Consider the following 22,990-nt stretch of genomic DNA (forward strand, 5'->3'; position numbering starts at 1 on the left):
CCCAGAAACGTCTCTATCAGGATGCTCCTGGAGCAGGAAGGAGAGTGGTCAGCTCCCTTGCAGAGCACCCTGTCTGCCTCCAACTTTCCCCAAATGAGGGAGGACCCAGGCCAGGGAGGAGAGCCAGGACAGGCCCTAGGGGAGGCGCTCCAGTTATTCCCCTCCAAGCTTTCTAAGGCGTCCAGGGGAGGGAGTCAGGGTTTTCCCCCTCAGCCCCTCCCTTGGGGGGCCATGAGCGCCCCTGGCAAAGGCAGCTCTTCCTTTAACCTTTAGGCTCAGCATAGCGTCATGTCTACCTAGAAGCTGGAATAATAAAGCCTCAGTTGCTGAGACGGAAGGGATGAGGTCATCCCACCCAGACGCCCTGCCAGGAGAGGCTCGCTGCCTCCAGCACGTGTTCCTGGGCTCCCGCCTGCCTGCCCGGTTCTCGGCGACTCTGTGACTGGGGGTCCCTGCACCTTCCTTTGGGCTAGTCTGCAGCAAGAAGCGGCTCTTCTCCCCAGGCGACAACCTCTAAGAGTTTCGTCTCAGGTCAGAGAGTGACTGTCACTTGGCTCCTTACTTCTTTTCCCCTCCCTTCTCCATCTCCCTGGTCTGGAGAGCCAAGTTTCTGCCCTCCTCACTCCCAGCAGGACCTCCCAGCCTGGAGCAGCCACAACTTCGGACAGCTACACCCCTGCATGTCCCACCCCCAGCCTCCACTGAGGACACTTGGCCCAGGAGAGGTGCTCCGGGGGCCCTCCATGCCTGCCTCTGGCTCCCAGAGCTCTGCTGCAACCCACAGGCTGCCTCTTCCCTCCCTTCTCCCCAGCCTGTGCGAGGCTCTCTGCTTCTGAACTCCTCTGACTTCCAGAACCCATGCTGCATCCTCCCCCGGACAACAGGGCCCAGCTCTACACGTATAGCTGGGCAGCGCTAGGGTCCTGCTTTGGAATCCAACCTTTTGTCTAGGCCGAGCTCCAAGTACATTTAAGGCAAGAATTTCTTAGCCTGGGGGAGATCATGGACCCTTAGAGAACACAAACAAAGCCACAGTCCCTCTCTCTAAAATGCACGTGCACCCAGAACGCCGCGGATTTTAGGGGTTTAATAGATGCTCCAAACGTCATTCAACTTAAGAACCCTCGTCTAGAGGGAAAGAGACTCCAGACATGGCCCTAGAAGAATAAGTATGCACCTTCTGGGAGAAGATGGGATGAGACAAAAAAACAGCACTTGGAAGGAGCCTGGGAGTAGTTTTCATGTTTCCAGCAAAGCATAACGAAAAAAAAAAAAAAAAAAAGAAAGAAAGAAAACTACCAAAGGCATCTGGCTCAAAGCTCTGAAAGTGAGGTTTCTGGCTTCACAGCAGCTTTAAGTCCCCAAACTACCATACTTCATACAAGAACTAGTTAAGAGTGAGACTTATCACGAGTCCTGATTTAGCCAAACCGGCAGTGGGCATGTGTGAAAGATGGGCACCTCCGTTAACAGAGGAGAGGCTGGGATTTTCCCAGGGGAGCGTGGGGGTGGGGCAAGATGGCCTCCTCCAGAGGCCCCAGGAATCTCTCAACAGTCTTTGCTGGAGTCCTTCCCATCACAGCTAGGCTCCCCACTATTTACCACTGACCTCAAAGCCACATCCCACTGATCCCTCCAGCTCTTGCAGCTTTCTAGCAGAATCCTTTAAAAACACAGGCTACTTGCACTCCCAGTTCCAGGGTTACACTGACATGGACTCCAAACTCTCCTGTACACGTGCACACAGAAACCCCGCTGGGGTCATCAAAGCTACTCATCGGGCAAGGGCTGAGGACCCAACATTAGAGCCAATAATGGCTCCTTAGGTCACCTAACAGTGACACCCAGGTCCTTGCTATGGGCCTCCCTACAGGTAAAAGTCCACTTCTATTAAAAGGGCTCCTTGGGTGTGCAGAGGATCGAAGTTTTCTCCGGTATGGCATGAAGAGCCAGTAAAATGTTGGTGTCAGCCCTGCCTCTGGGCTTTTTTGGTAGCCGTCCTCGTGCCTCCCGCCTCCTGGGAGAAGGAAAACCACTAGAACCAGGTCCCTCCCTGGACTGGCCCCACCGAGTCTTCTCCCACACTGAGAAGCGGCAGGTGCCGCCCTTCCCCTGCAGCCCTCACTGCGTCGCTTCTGCAGCCTCAGCCGGGCCAGGCCTTGGCTGCAATGCACAGCTGGAGAGCCAGCCCCATTTACCACAGGGAAACCGGTGCTGGCCGAGATCTTGGGCCCGATTCTGCTGTCCCAAGCAGTTTTAAACAAGGTGAGGTGGGATGGCCTGGAGGCACGAGCCAAGCCAAGCAGACCAACGGAGCCCCATCTGGAATCGGGTCCAGGCCCCACCAGCTGTGCGGGCGGGTGGGGCTGGGAAATGCCAAGTCAGCCACATTCTCAGCCTCTTCCTTGCAAGACCATCAACAAGTAACCACACTGGGCGGGAAGGAGGAAGCCTCAAGACAAAGGGCCTCTCCTTTCAGGACCACGTGAGGGTCTGGGAGGCTCATGCAGCTCAGCCCACCTCCTCTTGATGTTGGCTTTTTCTAGGAAGGCTGATCTATGGGGTAGGGGGAGGAGGGCTCTGCTTCTTGCCAGAGGAAGGACCAAAAGCATAGTTCAATGATCCATCAACCCTTCACTGAGAAAAGCTATCATCTAGTGATACGTGTGGGCTTCACCTGTGGCTCAGGGGTAAAGAATCCACCTGCAATGCAGGTGTTGCATCAGATGTGAGTTCGATCCCTGGGTTGGGAAGATCCCCTGGAGGAGGGCATGGCAACCCACTCCAGTATTCCTGCCTGGAGGATCCTATGGACAGAGGAGCCTGGGAGGCTACACAGTCCATGGGGTCGCCAAGAGTCAGACACACATGCAATGCAATTTGCTCCCTCTCAGGCTCTGGCCACAGATGTTTCCATGGGTACCCCTTTCACTTGGCCTATTTTTAAATTTGGGCCACAGTGCTTCCCCCATAAATCAAGCTAGATGCCAGAAAAGGAAGTAGACATCTCTCTCTTCCACTCCCTACATCCGATGTGTCTTCAAATCCTATTGATTTCATTACTTGAACTTCAGTAGATGATCCTACCCCCCACATCTGTAATCCACGCTCTCATCACCTTTCACTCAGATGATGCTGTAACCTTCCTGCCCCATCCAACACCCCTCCCGTCCAGCTCCCATAGGAATGCCTATCTAACTCCATGACTCCCTGCAGCCTCTCTGGCATGGATCACAAGGTCCACCAGGGTCTGGGCTCTGCCCAACTCTACAGCCTCATCTCCTACAACCTGCCTCCCAAGCCTAAAACTCTGCTCATGATTCCTTCCACAGACCCTATGTGTGTGTGTGTGTGTGTGTGTGTGTGTGTGTGTGTTAGTTGCTCACTTGCGTCCAAGTCTTTGTGACTCTATGGACTGTAACCCACCAGGTTCCTCTGTCCATGGGATTTTCCAGGTAAGAATACTGGAGTGGGTTGCCATTCCCTTCTGCAGGGGATCTTCCTGACCCAGGGATCGAACCTGGGTCTCCTGCATTGCAGGCAGATTCTTTACCATCTGAGCCACCAGGGAAGCCCACAGACCCTACCTTGTTCATACCTCACTATCCCAAGGGTCCCTCTGCTGGGAAGTTCTTACTCCTGGTCCATCTAGGTCAGGACGTTGTCTCATTCGTAAGTGAAGATGTGGCTTAAACATCACCTCCTATGGAAAGCCTTCTCTCACGTGCCTTCCTCCAGAGTCCCTGCCTGCACGACTTCATCTGCCTCTGTTATCACACTGGCTTTACAGGGCACTCACCTGACTACACAGCTCTTCTCCCAGGAGCTTCTCCAGCCCAGGAACCAAGTCTGCATCCCTGTATGTCCCCAGAACCCAGCACAGAGCTTACACTGGGTGTGAGATGTAAGAGTTTGTGCAAAGCTAAAATCTCCAAGCCTGACAGGTGGTAGTTTGGGACAAAGACACCCTCTCTTCTACTCAACCCAAACGTCCCCCCGTCCCTTCTTCCCAACGTCACTAAATAAGACTGTTTCCCACTGGCCCCAGCTGGTGTCCAGCTTTACTTGCCAGACCCTGAGAGGATGCAGGAGGGATCAGCTGTGGCTTCCTTGACCTCATGCTTGCAGTCCCAACTCTGCCTGAATTCAGAGCCAAGGCCTAAACCCAGGCAGCCTGGATCCCCTCATTCTCTTCACTGGTCCTGCTCCTCTGCCTTTGCTCTTCTGTCCTAGAAAAGCGCTGACCAGGGGCTGTCCACACAGCGCCCAAGTCCTGTGGGCCCAGCCAGGGCACCATAAAGCTCTGGTGGCAGTGAGCTTCAGGGCTGGGTTTGGCCTCATAGTTAGTCTTGAAGTAGCTGCTGGACCCTCAGACGTGTGCCAAGGAAAAGAGGCCTCACTGAGACATCCCTCTCTGTGCCTGACAGAGATCCATCCATCTACCCACCCATCCTTCTGGCTATTTATTCATTTAACAAATGTTTACGGAGCACCTACTGTATGCCAGGCACTTTTCTGAGTTCCAGGAATAAGCAGGGAAGAAGGTGAAAAATGTTCCTTTTCTCACCGAACTTCCATTTTCATTGGGTGGGGTGAGGCAGATATAAATAAACAAACCAGCAAGACATCATGTAGTGATAAGCACTAGGCTGAAAATTAGAAAGAGGTGTCATGATAGAAGGTGACAGGGCTGTTCCTTTCGTTCGGATGGCCGCTGAGAAGGTGCTACTTAAATGGGGCAAGTCACGGGAAGATAAGGGACTCACATTCCAGCCTGAGGAAGCAGCTGGCATTGGAGGCCCTGGGGTGGTGAGAGCTTGGCCTGTTTGAGCACCTGAGAAGGACCAGCGGCAGCTGGCATGTAATGATGGGAGGTAGTGGCATACGAAAGGAGGGTGAGCGCCATCAAGACCATCCTTCAGAGCCAATTCACGGTCAGAGTTAGGGCTTGATTTTCCTAAACATTGGGTAGACATCAAAGTTCACTCAGGTTTTTCCGTAACAAATTATGGAAAAACCCGAATGAATTTTTTTGCCAACCCAATATAATAGAGAGATCTGAGAGGGATTTAAATGCAGTAAAACCAGTAACCCTGACCAACTACCCCCCTGTGTAACCACTCCTCTCTCCTTTTCCCCCCCAGGCCCACCCCGACTCCCTTGATCTCTAAACTACTTCTCGATTCATCTTGTCTGTCTTTTGATTACAAGTATAGCCTCCAGGTAACACAATTACCAAATGCAGTTCAAACCTCTCATTCTCATCAGAACCAAACACGGTCAAGTTCATATGAGCTTAAAATGAAAAACATGTTTAGGAAAGAATATTAAAAAAAATTTTTTTTTTCTTCCAACTCTCATTATACCTAAAAGAGAGTTTTTTGGAAAGAAAAAGAAAATCACTTCCCTAAGGACATACTAGGATTAAAAGCATTTATAAACTTCTTAGTTTTTATTTTCTGTAAAAATGTCCTCCCCTGCAATTTGAGGGCAGAGCGTCCATCTGAACTTGGTCTGGCAGCAGGCCTGCCTGTGCTTTTGACCCCCTGGCCCAGGACCCAGCTGGGCTCTGCTTTCCCCGTCACTGAAGCCTGCCTGGATCTGAGGCCAGGCAAGGCTCAAGGGCTGGCCTCCTGCAGAAGCAAACAGGATGGAAGGTGAAGTGCTATCTCCTTAGGACCCAAGTACAAGCACAAGGCAGGCTCCCTGAGGGGTGGGTCAGAGCCAGCAGCCCAGAAGAGTTGTGAGTAGAGAGGATCCAGATTTTGGATTTTTAGGGCCATGTCCCCTCCTTGTTTCTTTAGTCTCTCTCTTCTAAAAAAACATAAATAGCTCATACTCATTTTTGCATGAAACAACAGGTATGTTTTCACATTCCAATCATGAAAAGCAAAAAGGTATACAATCCTGAATGCTGCTACTGCTACTGCTAAGTCGCTTCAGTAGTGTCCGACTCTGTGTGACCCCATAGACGGCAGCCCACCAGGCTCCCCCATCCCTGGGATTCTCCGGGCAAGAACTCTGGAGTGGGTTGCCATTTCCTCCTCCAATGCATGAAAGTGAAAAGTGAAAGTGAAGTCGCTCAGTCGTGTCCGACTTGTAGCGATCCCATGGACTTCAGCCTACCAGGCTCCTCCGTCCATGGGATTTTCCAGGCAAGAGTACTGCAGTGGGGTACCATTGCCTTCTCCGTAATCCTGAATACACCTGTTCATAATTTCCCGTCCCTCTTCCTGGAGATGAGGACACAGCTCTCTCTGTCTTAGACCTCCAGTGGCTGAGCACTACCTCTGGGCAGTTCCCATCTGCCGACCTGTCAGACACTGTCTCCATCTGCCCTGCTCCTCCTGCTGCTGGGGAGGCCTGGCCCCATTCACAGGGTGAGCAAAACAAACCAGCCTCAGGGCTCACAGGACCACGGAGTAGCTGAGGGCAAGCAACCCCAGACAGGGGGTTTCCTAGAGTGGCAATCCATGAGGCAGTCTCTGCACTCATCATGATGGGACATAATGGTTTTTACCAAAGGCCACTCACTGTATGAGCCCATCTATATAAAATGTCCAGAGTAGGCAAATCCATAGAGACAAAAGTTAATTAGCAGCAGTAGTAGTAGTCTGTGGGAGGGCCACTGAGGAGTGACTGTTAATGGGTACAGAGTTTCTTTGGGGGTTGATGAAAATGTTGTGGAATTTTGGCTAGTGGTAACTGTACCACTTTGTGAATATAATGAAAACAGTTGCACGCTTAAAAAAAAAAACTGGGGGGCCACTGCCCTCGTCTGCCTTGGGACACAGAAGTGCTGACAGCTGTGCTGGGAGTCCTGGTTCCCACCCTAGATACATGCCCTGTGGTCACGCTGATCGCCGCTGAGGCAGTCAGCCTTCCGCCGGCCTGGGGCCTGGGCCGGTCTCATGGTGGCACTCCTTGCCTGTTGACAGTTCTGCCTCTGAGCAGGTGCGGAGGAATCAGCCCTCCCTCCTTGGTGAACCCCACAAGCTCAGAGTCAGGCTGCCCACTCCTGCCAAGCACATGGTAGCTCCTGTTCAGGGACCTGAACACCACTCAGCTCTGCCGAGCCTCACCCTCTGGCTTCATAATGGGAAGCACATCGCATGGGCCCTTTGGGACTTGGTCCCCACCTCCTTCTCTGCGTCATCTGCCACCTCTGTCATCTTCTCCATCCTCTCCTCTCCTCTTCCATCCACCCCAGCCCAGCCATACTGAACTATGGCCATGCACTTGCCTGGGGTCACAATGTTCTTTCTTTTTCTCCTAGAATGGCTTTCCTTCTTTTACTAGCTAAGTCCTACCTGTCCTTCAAAATCCAGTTCAGGTATCACCTCCTCCTGGAAGCCTTCTCTGATTCCTCCAGACTGAATGAGCAAACCCTTCTCTGTTCTTTTACCTCTTATCTAGCACTTACCACAGTTTGCATCTGTCCACAGCCTAGTATTCTCACTGCTGCTGCTGCTGCTGCTAAGTTGCTTCAGTCGTGTCCGACTCTGTGCGACCCCACAGACAGCAGCCCACCAGGCTCCCCCGTCCCTGGGATTCTCCAGGCAAGAACACTGGAGTGGGTTGCCATTGCCTTCTCACTAGGTGCCTTCTTTGAAGATAAGGACATGCCTCACATTCCTGGATTCCCAATCCCTAGCCCAGGGCTTGCTGTGCTGTGCATGTTCAATAGGTCTGAGCATGCATGCTCCAACCGACCCAATGGGCCCAAATCAGTGAGCGCTGGTGATGCTGGTTGTTAAGGAGCAGGTGGATTTCAGCCCTGTGTCAAGACTGCCTTGGTCAGCATATCAGCTCCTGATTTAGGTAGGGTCTGGCTATGGTAGTGTCCAATCCCAACACTCGGAGCCCCTTGGGATTCTCAGGCATGTGGCTCCTGCCTCCTCAGAAGACAAAACCACCAAGTGCTCCAGACTTCCTCCTTGCTGTCCCCATCACATGCCCACCCCACTTCCTGCCGTTCTGGACTCACCCTAAGGCATACACTGCTGAGACTAAAGTGCTGGAAGTCTCCAGACACTCCTGGTGCGTGGCATGCTAAGTGGCTCCAGTCATGTCCGACTCTTTGGAACCCCGTGGACTGTAGCCTGCCAGGCTCCTCTGTCCACGGAATTTTCCAGGCAAGACTACTGGAGTGGGTTGCCATTCTCTTCTCCAGAGAATCTTCCTGATGGATTGATCGAACCCATGCCTCTTATGTCTCCTGCATTGGCAGGCAGATTCTTTACCACTAGCACCACCTAGGAAGTCCCAGACACTCCTGGACTTACCTGTAATCAGGTAACTACAAGCTAGAGAAAAGCAACTCCCAAGGACTGGAAAGGGGAGAGGGGTGGTGAGATTTTTGGCAGAATGTTGGACAAAGTCACAGCTACATGGTTTCAGGAAAAGGATCAACTTCCAGCCCTTGCGCTACCCAAGCCCTCCCCAATCTCTCGGCGTCCTGTAGCATCTAAAAGATCAGGGGCCTTGAGGTCCCACTGGGCCTGAGTCCTGCTCAAACTCTCACCTCCCACCTCCAGTGGGCGCTGCTGAGTTAATGGCCTGCACCATGTCAGTGGTGAGGGCATCCAGTAGGCTGGTGATAAATTCCAGTTTCTTCCCTTCTGGACAGCCTGAAAGACAAAGTGAGATCTGAAGGCACGTGCCAGGTAAATGATCAAGTAAACCAGCTTCCTCCACTACCACTGTTTCTTCAACTTCTCCAAGTCCTTCTTGTCCAGCCAAATCCACTTTGGGAATTGTCCACAGCTCAAACGCTGTCTCCAGGGTTACAGGCGGATTCTTTACCAGCTGAGCCAGGGAAGCCCCAGATGATTCTCATAAACCTCCAGAGTTCCTCTCCCCACAGCCCACAAGGGACCATCAGACCACGTGGACAATAAAGCTTTCAGCGTTCTTCCATTCCACAAATTTTTGCTGAGTATCAACTCAGGCACTATGGTATATGTTAGGAATATACTAGACAGCACTCTTCTCCTCATAAAGTCCATAGTCTGCTGGGAAACTCAAGTGATACAGTGAGACCAGGCCACTCCAGAGGTGAGGACCAGGTGGTAAAAGGGCATTAGGAATGCAAGAAATCCAAGGTCAAAGTTGACTCAACGGACCTACCAGTTTACCTATCCAAGAACCTCTTCCTTTTTTTACATCTCTCCTCAGCCAGCTTAGATTATAATGATCAACCCTCCCTTAGAAGTACTCTCAAATCCTTTGTTTATTCCTCGTGGTGGGACTCCAGCAAAACCCCAAGCATGGATGAACCTTCGCACAGATATGCCTTCTCCAAATCCACACCCCCAGAGCTGCATGTTGCTGGTGTAAACACCACCACACCACTGGAGAGATGGTTTTCCTGTAAATTCATGACTGCCGGCCCCAAACAGTCCCTCAGCACTACCTACAATTCTCCTCTCTGCAGCAACCATTTCATTCTCCTCTCTCTGCAGTTCCCCCGGGTCTCTGGTTAAATGCCACTTTCTCAGTGAAGCCACGGATTTCTTCCTGTCCTTCTCCCAGCACCTCACTCTTTCCCTTTAGAGTACCTGTCACCATCTTCATGTGTTTGTATTCGTTTATTTGTGTACTCTGTCTCCCACACTACATAAGCTTCACTTCCGTTTTGATTACTAGACATACCCAGCGCCTGGCACACAGTGAAATCTCAGTTCACATTTGTTGAAGGGATGGCTAGACAGAGGGATCCTGGTCTCTACGACTCTGTTCTCATGACAGAGTGATTTCTACAAACCTCACTTGGGAACCCCCGGACTTTCAAGAGCCTGTTTTCAGTTCTCCTTTGGAGTCTTGATGGGAACAGTGGGAGCTCCCATCAGCACTGACCTGATTAAAACTACAGTGTTTCGAGACATCAATATTTAGTAATCATATTGTAACTCACGGGCAGAGAACCCGGTAGATAAGGGAAACCCAGCCCAGCAGCCCTTCAGAGGCCCTGGCCCCTGCCTATGCCTCTTGTGCCATACTCCAGGGACAGTTCTGGGCCACCAAGGGTCATTGCAAAGGCACTCTACAGGGTTGGCAACGGACACTACCACACCCTGCAGGAAAGCCTGTTCTGAGAGTTAGCTTCTCTTTGCAGCCCTGGAGAAAAGGGTCCACAGTCCCCAGATCACTGTCCCAATCACCCTGCTGCTGCTGCTGCTGCTGCTAAGTCACATCAGTCATGTCCAACTCTGTGCAACCCCATAGACAGAATCCCATCAAGCTCCTCTGTCCCTGGGATTCTCCAGGCAAGAATACTGGAGTCGGTTGCCATTTCCTTCTCCACCCAATCACCCTAGGTTAGAGAAAAAACTGGAGCATTTTTTGAGGGTAGGATTTTAAGCCAACACATGTGCGTGCTAAGTCGCTTCAGTTGTGTCCTACTCTTTGCAACCCTATGAACCATAGCCAGGCTCTTCTGTCTGCGGGATTCTCCAGGCAAGAATACTGGAGTGTGTTGCCATGGCCTCCTCCAGGGGATCTTCCTGATCCATGGGACTGAACCCACGTTCCTTAATGTTCTTTACTATGAGGGCCATCTGGGAAGCCCTTTAAGCCAAGGACTACATTTTAAAGATGAAAAAGGGAAGAGTGAGGAGGAGAAACCATGTGTTTAAGGCTTCGGGACTAATTAGGGACACATACCAGACTGGATGCTGATCCTGTGGCTCCTGCCATGCCCCTGCCCACTGTCTGTCCCCACCCCAGCTTACAGATGAGGAAACAGACCCAGAGGTGGGCGCTGCTTCTGCACGATGAGGGGGCGGCGGGACAGGAAGGGGTGAGGATGTCAGCAAGAGGCAGTGTCGTCTCCTACCTGGCAGCTCCCTGTCCTTGAAGGGGTCCTCCACCTCCGCACTCTTAGCCCTGGCATCACTCTCACAACTGGGCATCACGTAGCTGAGAAGAGAGACAGGCAGGGGGTAAGGAGGGGCTGGAACCTGAGCCGACTTCAGCCCTCCCACTAGCAAAGATCTGTGTGGTCTCTAAGCCTAGAGCACCCGGAGCTGGTGGAAAAACATCTCCCACACTGTCCATTAGCTACAGGGCAATCCCAGCATCAGCGTCCCCACAGAGACACGTTCAGGCATGTTGCCACATGGTCTCAGCTACTCAAGTAGAGTGGTGCCCCTTACGTCTGCACACAGGATCTTTCTGACCCATGGCACCTAGAGACTCAGGCAGGGCAATAACCTGCCTGAGTGAACTGAGGTTCACAGAGATTACCTCCTTTCCCCAAGGCCACCCAGCTAGAAAAGGCCAGCCCTGTGACCAGAATCCAAGATCCAGGTCTTTCCACCAGTACCTCTTCTGCCCATGAGCAGAGATGCTGCTCCCCGAGTGTCTCAATTCCCACCCGGCCAGGACAATAAATCCAGGAGATGCGAGGCGCCAGCCTAACAGGAAGCTGGTTCTCCTGCCCCAGGGTCCATCTGAAGGGCAGGACGGGCTCCAGGGGCTTACCGTGTGGAGGTCCCCGGCAGCGGACGCCCAGTGTCCACCAGCACACACCAGCAGTAGCCAGTGGACTGGTGGCACTGCACTGGTTTATAGAGCCCCCCAGGAGCACACTCGGGGATCACAATGCCCTCGCGGGGGTTCTGCCGGGCCTCTTCCAGGGCGCTCTGCCTCTCCTGGTCACACGAGTGAACTTTCTCTGCAAGAAAAGACACAGCCCGTGGTGACTTCCCAATCCTATGCTTTCCCTGTCAGGACCCGGCCTGGCCCCCAGGAACTGATGATGGCTGACTGGTGAATCACCAAGGGGTGCGGGGTCCCCACGCCAGCCCTGAGTGAGGAGCTGGAGGCTCAGAGCACCTCACTCTGGCCCTTGCATGGCCAGGCTGCAGTAGCATTCACGCTGGGAGGCAGGGCTACTCCTCATCAGAGCTGCAGTTGGCCTGGGAGTGGAATCTCCTGTTTTCAGAACAGTCCCTGCTCATGTCTCCTAGCTCCAGCCCTGCAAGCTGACAGCTGAGGCAGGAATGCCTTTGTGTGTGGACACTGTCCCAAACCCAGACCCCATAGGACAGGGCCACAGTCACCGTCCTCAGGGTGGGAAGATGCTCTGATGCCTGGCACCCAAGAGAAGCAGAAACAAGGCCCAAACCCACTCCTTCCAGGGCTCCATCAGAGGCGGACAAAGTAGGCTGAATGGAGCTGAGTTGATTACACAACACTGCTTCCATTACACAACACACCTTCCCACAGGAAGGTGTCTGTACTCAGCGGCCTCAGAAACCATGCCAGTGTGTCTGAACAGCCAAACCTAGTTTTCCCAGAGTCAAGCCCAGCTTGAGGCACCCCAAGGTGCCCTGCGCCCCGGGGGCTTTAGTACCCCACCGCCCCTAACCAGTCAACCTGCCCAACTTCCCCTTCTTGTTTTTTTGTTGATACTCTGTGGGGCTTTGGGTTCTTTTTTTTAGTTATTAAAAATAAATAGCATTGGGTTTCTTTTCTCATTATAAAGAAATATTTGAAGAATCACTAATCCCACCAAAGTTAAGTTCTACCTACCCTGGATCTTTTCTTTTGCATGTACACATATGCAAATACATATGCACACACGAGGTTGTTTTTTTAAAAAAACAATAAAAGGGACCATATCATAAACTTGTACCACTGTTTTTGATCTACTTATTTCTCTTTTTATTCATTTACTTTATCATCACTTTCTCTCATGAACAGTAATCCACAACTTTCCTCGTGAAGAATGTGACAGGAATCACCTTGGGTATCCCGTGACTTTTTCACAGTGTGTTACAAAAGTACCACTCGGAGAGCCAGGAATTTGGCATCAGCAATGTGGAGATTCATCCTGCTCACTGAACAAACAGATGAAAATAACAGAAGCTAAACTCTGATGGAGCCAAAGCCTTTGAAATAATGGCTCTGTTAATGATACACATATGAACCAGACAGATGTTGAAGCAGACTGTAGGTGTGCAGAGATGCAATGCTGTCTTAGAGGAAAGTCAGATGATGGGGAAATGATTTCTGGTCTCCTAAAAAAAATGCTGAAAAATTCTCATTGCAGAGTGAGGGAATATTTCCTTAAGGGCATAAAAATATTGGATGGTATATATATATAGCATATTTGCTATTAAAATATAATTCTGATATGGAAAATGAAAAAAAAAGGAATTACTGTTTTCATAATGCAAACATAGCAAAATTGAACAGAATCTCCTTGGCTAGATGAACAGGAGTTTAGAACAGTTGACAGACAATAGACTTATGATTCTAAACCAAGTTATAACTACCACCAGAACTGCCCCTAGAGCCAGCTTAGGGAAGAGACAGAAACTGCTGGACAGAGGGGGCCTTTGGGGAGACCTGGCCTGAAGACCCAGAATTTTGAATCGGGCCCCTGGCTAGGATGGAGCCTGGCACCTTCCAAAGGATTACACAAGAGTGTTTCAATAGCTCTCCCAACCCCAAGTGGGTAACTTTATTTTCCTACCTCGTATTTCATGCCACAAAAAAAAAAGTGACAGATGAGCAAAACCAAAAGAAAACAGCTTTTTACTGGCCCCGCGTTCATGTAACAACCTCTGACAGAGACTTTAAATTATAAGATCCTCCAGGCCAACATTCTAAAGCCGTAAATCAGATGGAAGGCGAGATGTGAACAGAGGTGGAGAAAGCTTCCCTGGGGACAGAGCAAATGATGGGCCTGACTTCACACCGTCGGGGATCCTGAGACTGCAGGGATGTGGAGAGGAGCCAGGCGAGGAGAGGTGGGAACCCGTAGTCTGGGGGCTGTCGACAGATTTCTGGACGTCCTTGAAGGCTGTTCTGAGATGTTTGCAGCCCGCTTCCATAGAGGCTGCACGGAGTTCCACGGAGAATAAAACCATACAAATGATGACGCGAGCTAACTTGGAAAAACTAGGGGGCTAGCAGTGGAATTTGAGAAAAGGCTAAACGCAGGGTTTATTACTTTTTTCTTTGTTTGCTTGCTTGCTTATTACTTTATGATGATCTCTGCAAGTCCAAGTGCTTCTCTAAGAAAGAGGCAGGAAAGGTTTATAATCATAGTACTAACCATTTGCAAAGAAAACACAGAGAGTTTGTCTTCCAACAGAGAGAAAATCTCTCCTAAAATCCTCTTTATACTAATGATAGTCAAAGCAAATATTCACTGAGAAGCATGCGCCAGGCAGTAGAATAAGGACTTCACTTGCCTAATCTCTTCGTCCCTGTGAAGTAGGTGCTGCTATTAAGCCCATTTTATTTTGTAAAAAATATGTATTTATTTATTTAGCTGTGTTGGGTCTTAGCTGTGGCGCATGGGCTGTGATGCATGGGCTTAGTTGCCCTGTGGCATCTTAGTTCCTCGACCAGGGATCTAACCCATGTCCCCCACATTGGAAGACAGATTCTTAACCACTGGAACACCAGGGAAGTCCCTTTGCCACTTTATAGACCAGGAGACATTCATGAATTTTCCCAAGTTCACTCAGCCAGGCAAGAGGAGAGCTGAGGCTCTGGTCAAGGGCTCTGACAATCAAGCCTGTCTTGCTGAACTCTAGACAGAGATTGTTGCCTCTAATCATTTGCTTTTAGGGGGAAGTACATTTATTTTTATGGTGTGAAGATTTTCCAGCCAGTCCATTTGCAGACTGCCATAAACGTGCTGCATTCTAAAGCAAATGTGTAAAAACCCATGCTTACCCTTTTGACACAGCACTGTTTCTTCTGAACCAAAAATTTTTCTCCGCTAGAGCGCACCCTGGACCTCATACCCTCATATTTTTCCCTCTTTGCTTCCGAACCGGAACACCTAAAGCCAAATCTGTAACTCACCCACCACTGACAGACAGTAACATGAATAATAATAGCTAACTGCTCTCTGAGTTTTTACTACATGCCCAGCTCAGTAATGGGCACTTTTGTTAACTCAAACTCATCATGAGCCTCTACAATAAGTGTTACTATACTCTAATAATAGTATAGTCACTGAGCAGACTGGCTGTGTGAGTTCCCCAAGGTCAATAATGAGGAAGTGGCAGAGCCTGCATTGTAGCCCAGACAGTCTGTTCCCAGGCCATGGCCTTCATCTTTCTTAAATATCAGCTCTCACTGCCATGGGCTAATCTAATTTTTATTCTAACATATGTTTTTCTTTTACTCGGTATCGTAGACAGTTACAAGATGGTACCAGTGGATTGTACCTCCCTGTATTCACGCCATTGGATAGACCCTCCACGCTGACTCTGATTTGCTTTGACCAGCGGAAGGGACAGGGGTGACAGTATACAGTTTCCAGACCTAGACCTGAAGACTCCTTACAATTTCCACTTGCCCTTTCTTGCAGTCCACCCTGAGACCCGTCCATAAGGAAGCCAGTCCATCCCCCTGGAGGATGAAAGACCACAAGGAAGGGGTCCAACCCACAGCCAGCACCACCCACCAGGTGTAAGGGTGAGGTCATCCTGGACATCCCAGCCCAGGTGACCCTCCAGTCGGACAAGTCCAGGAGTAAGTGCAGCCACGATCCATCAAGGAGCCACCACTAACACCGCAGAAAGAAGAAATTATTTTTGCTGTAAGCCTTTACATTTCTGGGTGGTCTGTTACCCAGCAATAGGTAACTGAAACACTCAGACTTGCTCAACTCTTTATCAAAGTGTGTGTGTGCACGTGCTCAGCTGCTCAGTCATGTCTGACTCTTTGGGACCCCATGGACTGTAGCCTGCCAGGCTCCTCTGTCCACGGGATTCTCCAGGCAAGAATACTGGAGTGGGTTGCCAATACTGGAGTGGGTTGCCATGCCTCCCTCCAGGGGATCTTCCTGACCCAAGGGTCAAACCTGAGTCTCTTGCATCTCCTCTATTGGCAGGCAGATTCTTTACCACTGTGCCATCTGGGAATCCTCTTTATAAAATTATCCCATAAGTATTATATACCCCACAAGTATTGCAGCCCTCTTGGACCCCTCAACCAATCAATCAATCAATTATTCCTTTAGTGCTTCTCCAGAGGTCATGCAAATGCTGATCAGTACATAACGAGAGGCATAAGCTTATTCTGCATCTGAAGACGCAGAAGCCAGCTCCACCCTTAGGGCCATTGCTACCCTCTGCCCTTCTCAATCACTCCCAAACAAATCTTAAAATTGACAGCTGTGAAGAAGTCACCTTCCAGAATGCAAGCCAGGGGATCTATTTCAAGGGTCTGTCCACTGGTTCAGAAAGGAAGCTCCTCAGAAGTTGACACTCGCTGTTCTGAAACATTCAGTCTCTGCTCAGGGAAGTTCAGGGAAAGATGAGACAATTAGAAGGTCCGGCCTGATAACTCTGAGAATGGGCTGGGACATCTGTAAACACTGGGAAGACATAAACATCAGAGGAGAGGGAACAGGCAGGCCTTGTTCAGGGCGACTCGGGAATACCTAACCACACATTCTTGCACTCAAGCACACTCAGCCCTTCTAATCCATTCCGAGACAATGCAGACAACAAGTGAAAGCCGATGTACTCCCCACCTGGCAGTGGGTCATTTCACTCTCACTCACAAACCTCCGGCTGCCTGAGAGAAGAAACACAACAGAGAAGTAGCCCGTGGAAGGAATGAAAACGCGGTCCAACTCTTGCCACCGGAAAGCACACAGCCCTCCCCACCAATCACACAGCAGCGGAGCAAAGCAGGGCTGCGCCTGGGTGGGAGTGGGCAGGGAGGGGGGCCAGGGAGAGAGAAACCAGGCCGAACCAGACAACACAAACCCTGTCTGCAGGCCCAGGGTGCAGATTCTCGGCTGTCCAGCCAAGACGGGAGGAGTGTGGAAAACAGCCCTGTCTGCTACAGCCAGTCCCTGCCTCTGCACCTCTCAATGACCCATGGTAATTAGGAGCAACGGAGAGCATGGACAATTTTAACCCCCAGCTAACTCTCCATCTCGATTTTAGCCCAGTTTATCCTTTGTTTCTGGGAACATTTTCTTCTTTATCATCTGTTTCTTTTTTCTTCTTTACTTAAAAAAAAAATGTCCAACAAACATAAACATGAAAAGATTCAAGTTTCAGGTCCTTGGGCTGGTCTTTCTCTCTGGCTGCTGCATTCCAGAGAACCTGCTGAAGGAAGGAACAGACAGAAAAGCTGGGAGGCTGGGTAACCAAACACCCGAGTGAGCAGGTATTGACGAGCCAGGCATATCTTGAACTCTTCGGAGAAGGAGCTGGGGAGCCATATAGTGATGGAGACCCAGAGGGAGACGGGAGGAGAGAGAAGGCAGAAGTCAGAGAGCATCAGTAGTGGTGGGGGCTCTCCAGAGAAACTGAACCAATAGAAAAAAAGAAAAATATATATATATATTTGGATATGGCTATATATGTGGAGAGAGAGAGATTTATCTCAAAGATTTGGCTCCAAGCTGACAAGCTAGAAATTCAGGTAAGAGTGATGGGGCAGTCTCTAGTTCAACATCAATAGGTAAGGCCAGCAGGCTGGAAATTCAGGCAGGATATCTATGTCACAGTCTGGAGGGAGCATGCCTTCTTTTCCAGGAAATCTCAAGTTTCACTCTTAATGCCTTCAACTGATTGGATGAGGCCCACCCACACCACAGAGGGTCATCTGCTTTACTTCAAGTCAATTGATTATAAAAGTTAATCATGTCTAAAATAATACCTCTGCAGCAACATCCAAACTAGTGTTTGACCAAACTGACTACTGTGGCCTAGTCAAGCTGGCCCCTAAAATTAGTCGACACTGGGTCCCTATGAAAAATGAGACCAAGAACAAAGCCCAGTCTTATAGAAAACCATACACAGAAAAGCTGAGAAGAGTCATGGGTCCCAGAAACATGTATCGGGAAAGATGCCTCAATGAATGATGCAATCTTCCCAGAGAAAGAACCAGAAGCTCTCCTCCGAGGGGAGGAGCAGCTGGGAATTAAAGGCAGCTTTTCAGGCTGACTCAACCAAGCACTACCTATACTGCAGACAGGGCAGTGGGGTGTGGACAGGGCCGACAACAATGTCCTGAGAGAGATCAGTGCTCCTGGGGTCTCAAATCTAATGTGGGATCTGGGGTAACACAGGAGATTGGGGCTCACAGAGAGGATGCAGAGGGGGTCGAGGGACTTCCTGGCCCCCGGGACTGGGTGTGCGCTGGCACCACGGCAGGCTCAGGAAGAGGTCAGAAAAGTCTCATAAGAGGCAGCAAGAAGAAAGAACTAGCCACGAGATCCTGACCTACCCTCATTCTAGGCCTCCTCCATCCCCAGAGCTTTCCCTGGGGGCCCCACCTAGAGCAAGGCCTCCCTCTGCACTCCTCCTGGACTCCTCACCCTGGGCACCGGGACTTAACAAGACTGCAAGGTCCCAAGGGCAAGGGCCCTGTTGCAGCCTTCCTGACCCTTCCCCACATCCAGCCCTGAGCCCCAGCACCTCACTCATAGGAGAACCATGGAGACCCAGGTGTAAAGGATGCTCAGAGTATACAGCCCAAGAACCCTGCTATTGCTTGAATACTTGCTGCGCCATCCCCAGCTGCAGGATTCTGTGCTAGCCTGACACTTCAGAGATGGGCCCTCACCGCTGAGTCATGTGTGTGTGTTGGGGGTGGTGGGGGTTGGGGAGGGATGAGACCACAGAGTCTAGAAAAAGAAAATCTGCCCCTTTGACTCATCCTGGGAAATGCCACACTCAACCCTCAGACCATCCAGCACTAGATTTTCTTAAAAGAAAAATCAATACATGGTACCCGCCTGAAAAACAGGAGCAGTGTATCTATGTTGTAAAAGGAATTGTCCCACTGAGCCAAGAATACCAAGGAAAACAGTAGCATTGTGTCATCTACAATTACCCTGAAACCCTTCAAATACCTCACACCCACCTAGTCTCTTATCAAAAATGAATGAAATGCTGAAGGATAACACAAAATAACAAGCTAAAGTTTTTAACAAGTTAAAAAAAAAAAACCTTTCCTGAAATTCCAGAACATGAAATTCCAGAGGCATAAGAAATTGCATGGCTCCTGCCTCAGGATTCTCTGGGTTGGCACGAGTGGCGTGTGCTCTGGGGAGTTTCACAGAGAATCTGGCCGATGAAGAAACTGCAGGAACAAAAGGAGGGACTGGAAGGACCAGGTTTGAAGGCACTGACTTCCTGTTTCCAAAGAGCCAGTCCTGTGACTGGACATGCGGACTCCAGGGAGGAGATGCTGCAGGATGTATGATCTCGGACAGTTCGCAGGACACCACTGAGCAGCCCTTTCTATTTATTTGGCCACGTGTGTCAGCACCTGTCACCGCTTTTCTATCCTCCCGTCATGCCCAGCAGTGAGCTGTCACTTGGCTGTCATCAATCCCCTAGTCTCAGAGTCATCCAGGGACCCCAAGTAACCCCTGAAGAGGAGGGGAACCCACAGAACTGTTCCTCAGAGCTCCCTCTGGAACAGACAGTGGCCAAGAAAAGGAGAGGTCTTGCCAGGGCAGGGAAGAAGCAGACCCCCTGACAAACAGAACAAAGTCAGCCCTTGAAACTGCTCAGGTGTGTATCAAGCAGGGGTAGATGTAGAGAGAATAGACACAGAATACGCACAGATTTAAAATGGTCACCTCTACCATGGGAATAGGTTTCTCCAAATGACCCTCTAATCAAGGGACGGCAGAGGATTCGATGGTTGGATGGCATCACTGACTCAATGAACATGAATCTGAGCAAACTCTGGGAGATAGTGAAGGACAGGGAAGCCTGGCGTGCTGCAGTCCACAGGGTCACAAAGAGCCAGACGCAACTTAGAGACTGAATAACATGATGCTAAAGCTGAAACTCCAGTACTTTGGCCACCTCATGCGAAGAGTTGACTCATTTGAAAAGACTCTGATGCTGGGAGGGATTAGGGGCAGGAGGAGAAGAGGACGACAGAGGATGAGATGGCTGGATGGCATCACTGACTCGATGGACGTGAGTCTGAGTGAACTCTGGGAGTTGGTGATGGATAGCGAGGATGGGGTCACAAAAGAATCAGACACGACTGAGCAACTGAACTGAACTGAACAACAAAGAGGCCTTGACATGAGAGCTGTTGATGGGTTCGGAGCCCTGGGCAAGGCCCTTATTAGTCTGGGCTCCTTTTTCTCGTTTAGAATGAAGCAGTGGTGGAGTTCCCTGATGGTCCAGTGGTTAAGAATCCAATTGCTAATGCAGGGGTAGTGGGCTTGATCCCTGGTCTGGGAACATTCCATATGTCATGGAGCAACTTGACTTCCAGCAAGATGGAAGAAGCCAATTACAAGCCTGTGTGCTACCACTGCTGAGCCCAGGCACCTAGAGCCCGAGCTCTGCAACAAGAGAAGCCACCATGATGAGAAGCCCATGCACAACAAAGAGTAGCTCCCACTCATCGCAACTAGAAAAAACCTGCCTGCACCAATGAAGACCCAGAGCAGCCAAAAATAAACAAATAATATGAAGACTCTTGAGAGTCCCTTGGACTGTAAGGAGATCAAACCAGTCAATCCTGAAGGAAATCAACCCTACATATTCATTGGAAGGACTGGAGCTGAAGCTGAAGCTGAAGCTCCATTACTTTGGCCACCTGATTTGAAGAGTAGACTCAGTGGAAAAGACCCTGATGCTGGGAAAGATCAAGGGCAGGAGGAGAAGGGGACGACAGGATGAGATGGTTGGATGGCATCACTGACTCGATGGACATGAGTCTGAGCAAACTCCGGGAGATGGTGAAGGACAGGGAAGCTTGGCAGGGTGCAGTCCATGGGGTCGCAAAGGGTCGGAAACAACTGAGCGACTGAACAACAACAATACATCTCTTTAAAAAGGCGAATGCAGCAGGGGTACTAGAGGTGGCCACTGCCATAGCCCACCACCTTACAGCCAGGCCAGAGCTTCCCCACGGCTCCGGGCCTGAGCCAGCTCAGGCTCCCTGACCCCAGGAGAGCCCTAGAACCAGGAAGCAGCTGAGCACGGGGCAAGGCTGCCGTTTTGCCCCATGCCTCGCTCCCCCAACCCCCACTCCTGCCACGGCCATACTGCGTCCAACTGCCTGTGGCTTAGAACCCACCCCCGCCAAACAAAACTAACAATGCCCGCCTCGTGTCCCCGACACACCCACTCACAGGCGTGTGTGCAGTAGGCTCTGTAAATAGGGCCCGGTGCTCGGATGAAGTGCTGTGGGTCAGGAGGCGTAAGGGAAAATTACAAACCAACCAGCCTGTCTAAATAATTTCTCTCTGGGGCACCTAAAATGGGCATACACGGTTCACCGTTGTCTGAAGTCGTACCCTCTGTCTTCCCACACAGACAGACGCTGAGAACTGGAGGAAAACAAGATCTAAATTCTACAGAAGATACTTCTTCTAGGATAGACTATCCCAATATAGCATATAGGCACTTTTTTTAAACTTTTTCCCCAAAGCATCACTGACTCACAGCCACTCGAATTTTAGAAAAGGCGCCATCTCTATTGACTCATGCTCATATGACCCTTCCACCAAAAAGAATATGAAACTCTTCACAGTGGTTTTGCAATGACAAGTACTCAGAAGTGGTAAGCTGGCATCTCTGTAGTTTTTCTCACTAACTTCGCTGACCTTGACCTGACAAGCTCTTCCTTTAAGGACAAAAGCTAGAAAACAAAAATTCAGGTGAGAAGGAAGGAGGGGTCGTGGAAGGGGGAGATGGAAGAGAGGTCTTTTTTAATTTGTCAAATAAAGTATCATAATTTCACTCTTCTCCTCCAAACAATAACACTGCACATATGAGTGTGCTCATAAACTATATACCCTGTCTACTTCCAAAGTCTTCTTACAAATAAACCCAGAATGAGGCTGCTCAGACCAAAGCAGAGATGGCAGCTGACTTCTAACAAGTTGGAAGAAGTCAATTACAATTATCTCAGCAGGGCCTTCGATTAGTTTTTTCTTTTTTTCCAGCAGCAGAGGCCAAAAGTAGAACATTAGGATGCGGTGGGTTTGCTCTTACCACCACAAGCATACAAACTCAATAAAATCTTTGCTAGTGGAGCAAGTTCCAGACCCCTCCCAGTCACACTGCACCTCTATGTTCCAAACAGACAACATGCGGTGAAGGAGCAAGGCGACTGGGAAAACCGATCTTAAAACAAGATTAAAATGGACTGCAAGGCTAGGCTCTCTGGGGCCTCCAAATGTGTTTCAGATCCTCTTAGCAAAGGGAGAACTTAAGAAAGGCCTTTGTTGTCGGAGAGAAAGTCATAAGAATGACCACCCATCCCCACCCCTGGCTCTTATTCTGCTGGCCATGATGGACCAAGACACCTGCAGAAGATACGTGGGCAGACATCCAGAAGGCCAGTGATAGAAATAAACATCAAGGATTTGTTTTTATACAGATATTTTAAATGCACACCAGCCCAGCCCCATCTGCGGCTGCTAACGTTAGTGGGTTACTCATTCTTCCTTCCAATCACGTCATGCGCAAGTCTCCAGGTGGCTGTGGGGTATTTGCTTACAACGGCTACCGCTGGTTTCCCTGAAAACTGTTTATTTTTCCAGGCCTCAGGTCATTACATCACCCCGCGGTTTCTGGGCAGACCAAGAGCACTGGTTTAGGGGGTGGGGGATCCAGCCGGGAGGTGCTATTGCTCTGTGACCCGAAGTCCCAGCTCTAGGAGCAGCCACCCCGGCAGGAACTTCCAGGTAAGGGAAGTGTATCCAAAAGGTGATGGAGGGGCCCAAAGTAGGCCTAGGAGAGCACTGTTCCGACCCTGGCAGGTCAGGACAGGATGCTGAAAACAGCTTATTTGTGACTCGGATGGTGACTGAGGCAAACACCCTCATGTTCAAGGAGGGCAGGGGTGCATTTCCACCTGTGTCTCCGCTGGTGGCTGGTCTCCAGGGAGCAGGGTTACCAGCGGCTGCTGCATTTGCAGATGGACTGAAGGAAGGTCTGCCAGGCAAACAGGTGAGGAAGGAAAGACACAGTCCATTTGAATTGAACCCACAGCGCCAGGTGCTAGGGCC

General features: G+C 50.3%; 1 protein-coding gene across 1 annotated transcript in view; it reads right to left on the reverse strand.

Moving 5' to 3' along the window:
* The window catches only part of SMOC1 (SPARC related modular calcium binding 1), a 164,695-nt gene that overhangs the window by 8,576 nt on the left and 133,129 nt on the right, over nucleotides 1–22,990 (reverse strand). The window contains exons 13-15 of the mRNA XM_010846817.1: nucleotides 11,485–11,677; nucleotides 10,838–10,920; nucleotides 8,525–8,630 (exon numbers count right to left, since the gene is read on the reverse strand). Of these exons, the coding sequence (XP_010845119.1) occupies nucleotides 8,525–8,630; nucleotides 10,838–10,920; nucleotides 11,485–11,677 (382 nt within the window). The remainder of the gene's footprint in view (nucleotides 1–8,524; nucleotides 8,631–10,837; nucleotides 10,921–11,484; nucleotides 11,678–22,990) is intronic.

This window comes from Bison bison, unplaced genomic scaffold (genome assembly GCF_000754665.1).
Source record: "Bison bison bison isolate TAMUID 2011002044 unplaced genomic scaffold, Bison_UMD1.0 scf7180017864239, whole genome shotgun sequence".
Classification (NCBI taxonomy): domain Eukaryota; kingdom Metazoa; phylum Chordata; class Mammalia; order Artiodactyla; family Bovidae; genus Bison; species Bison bison.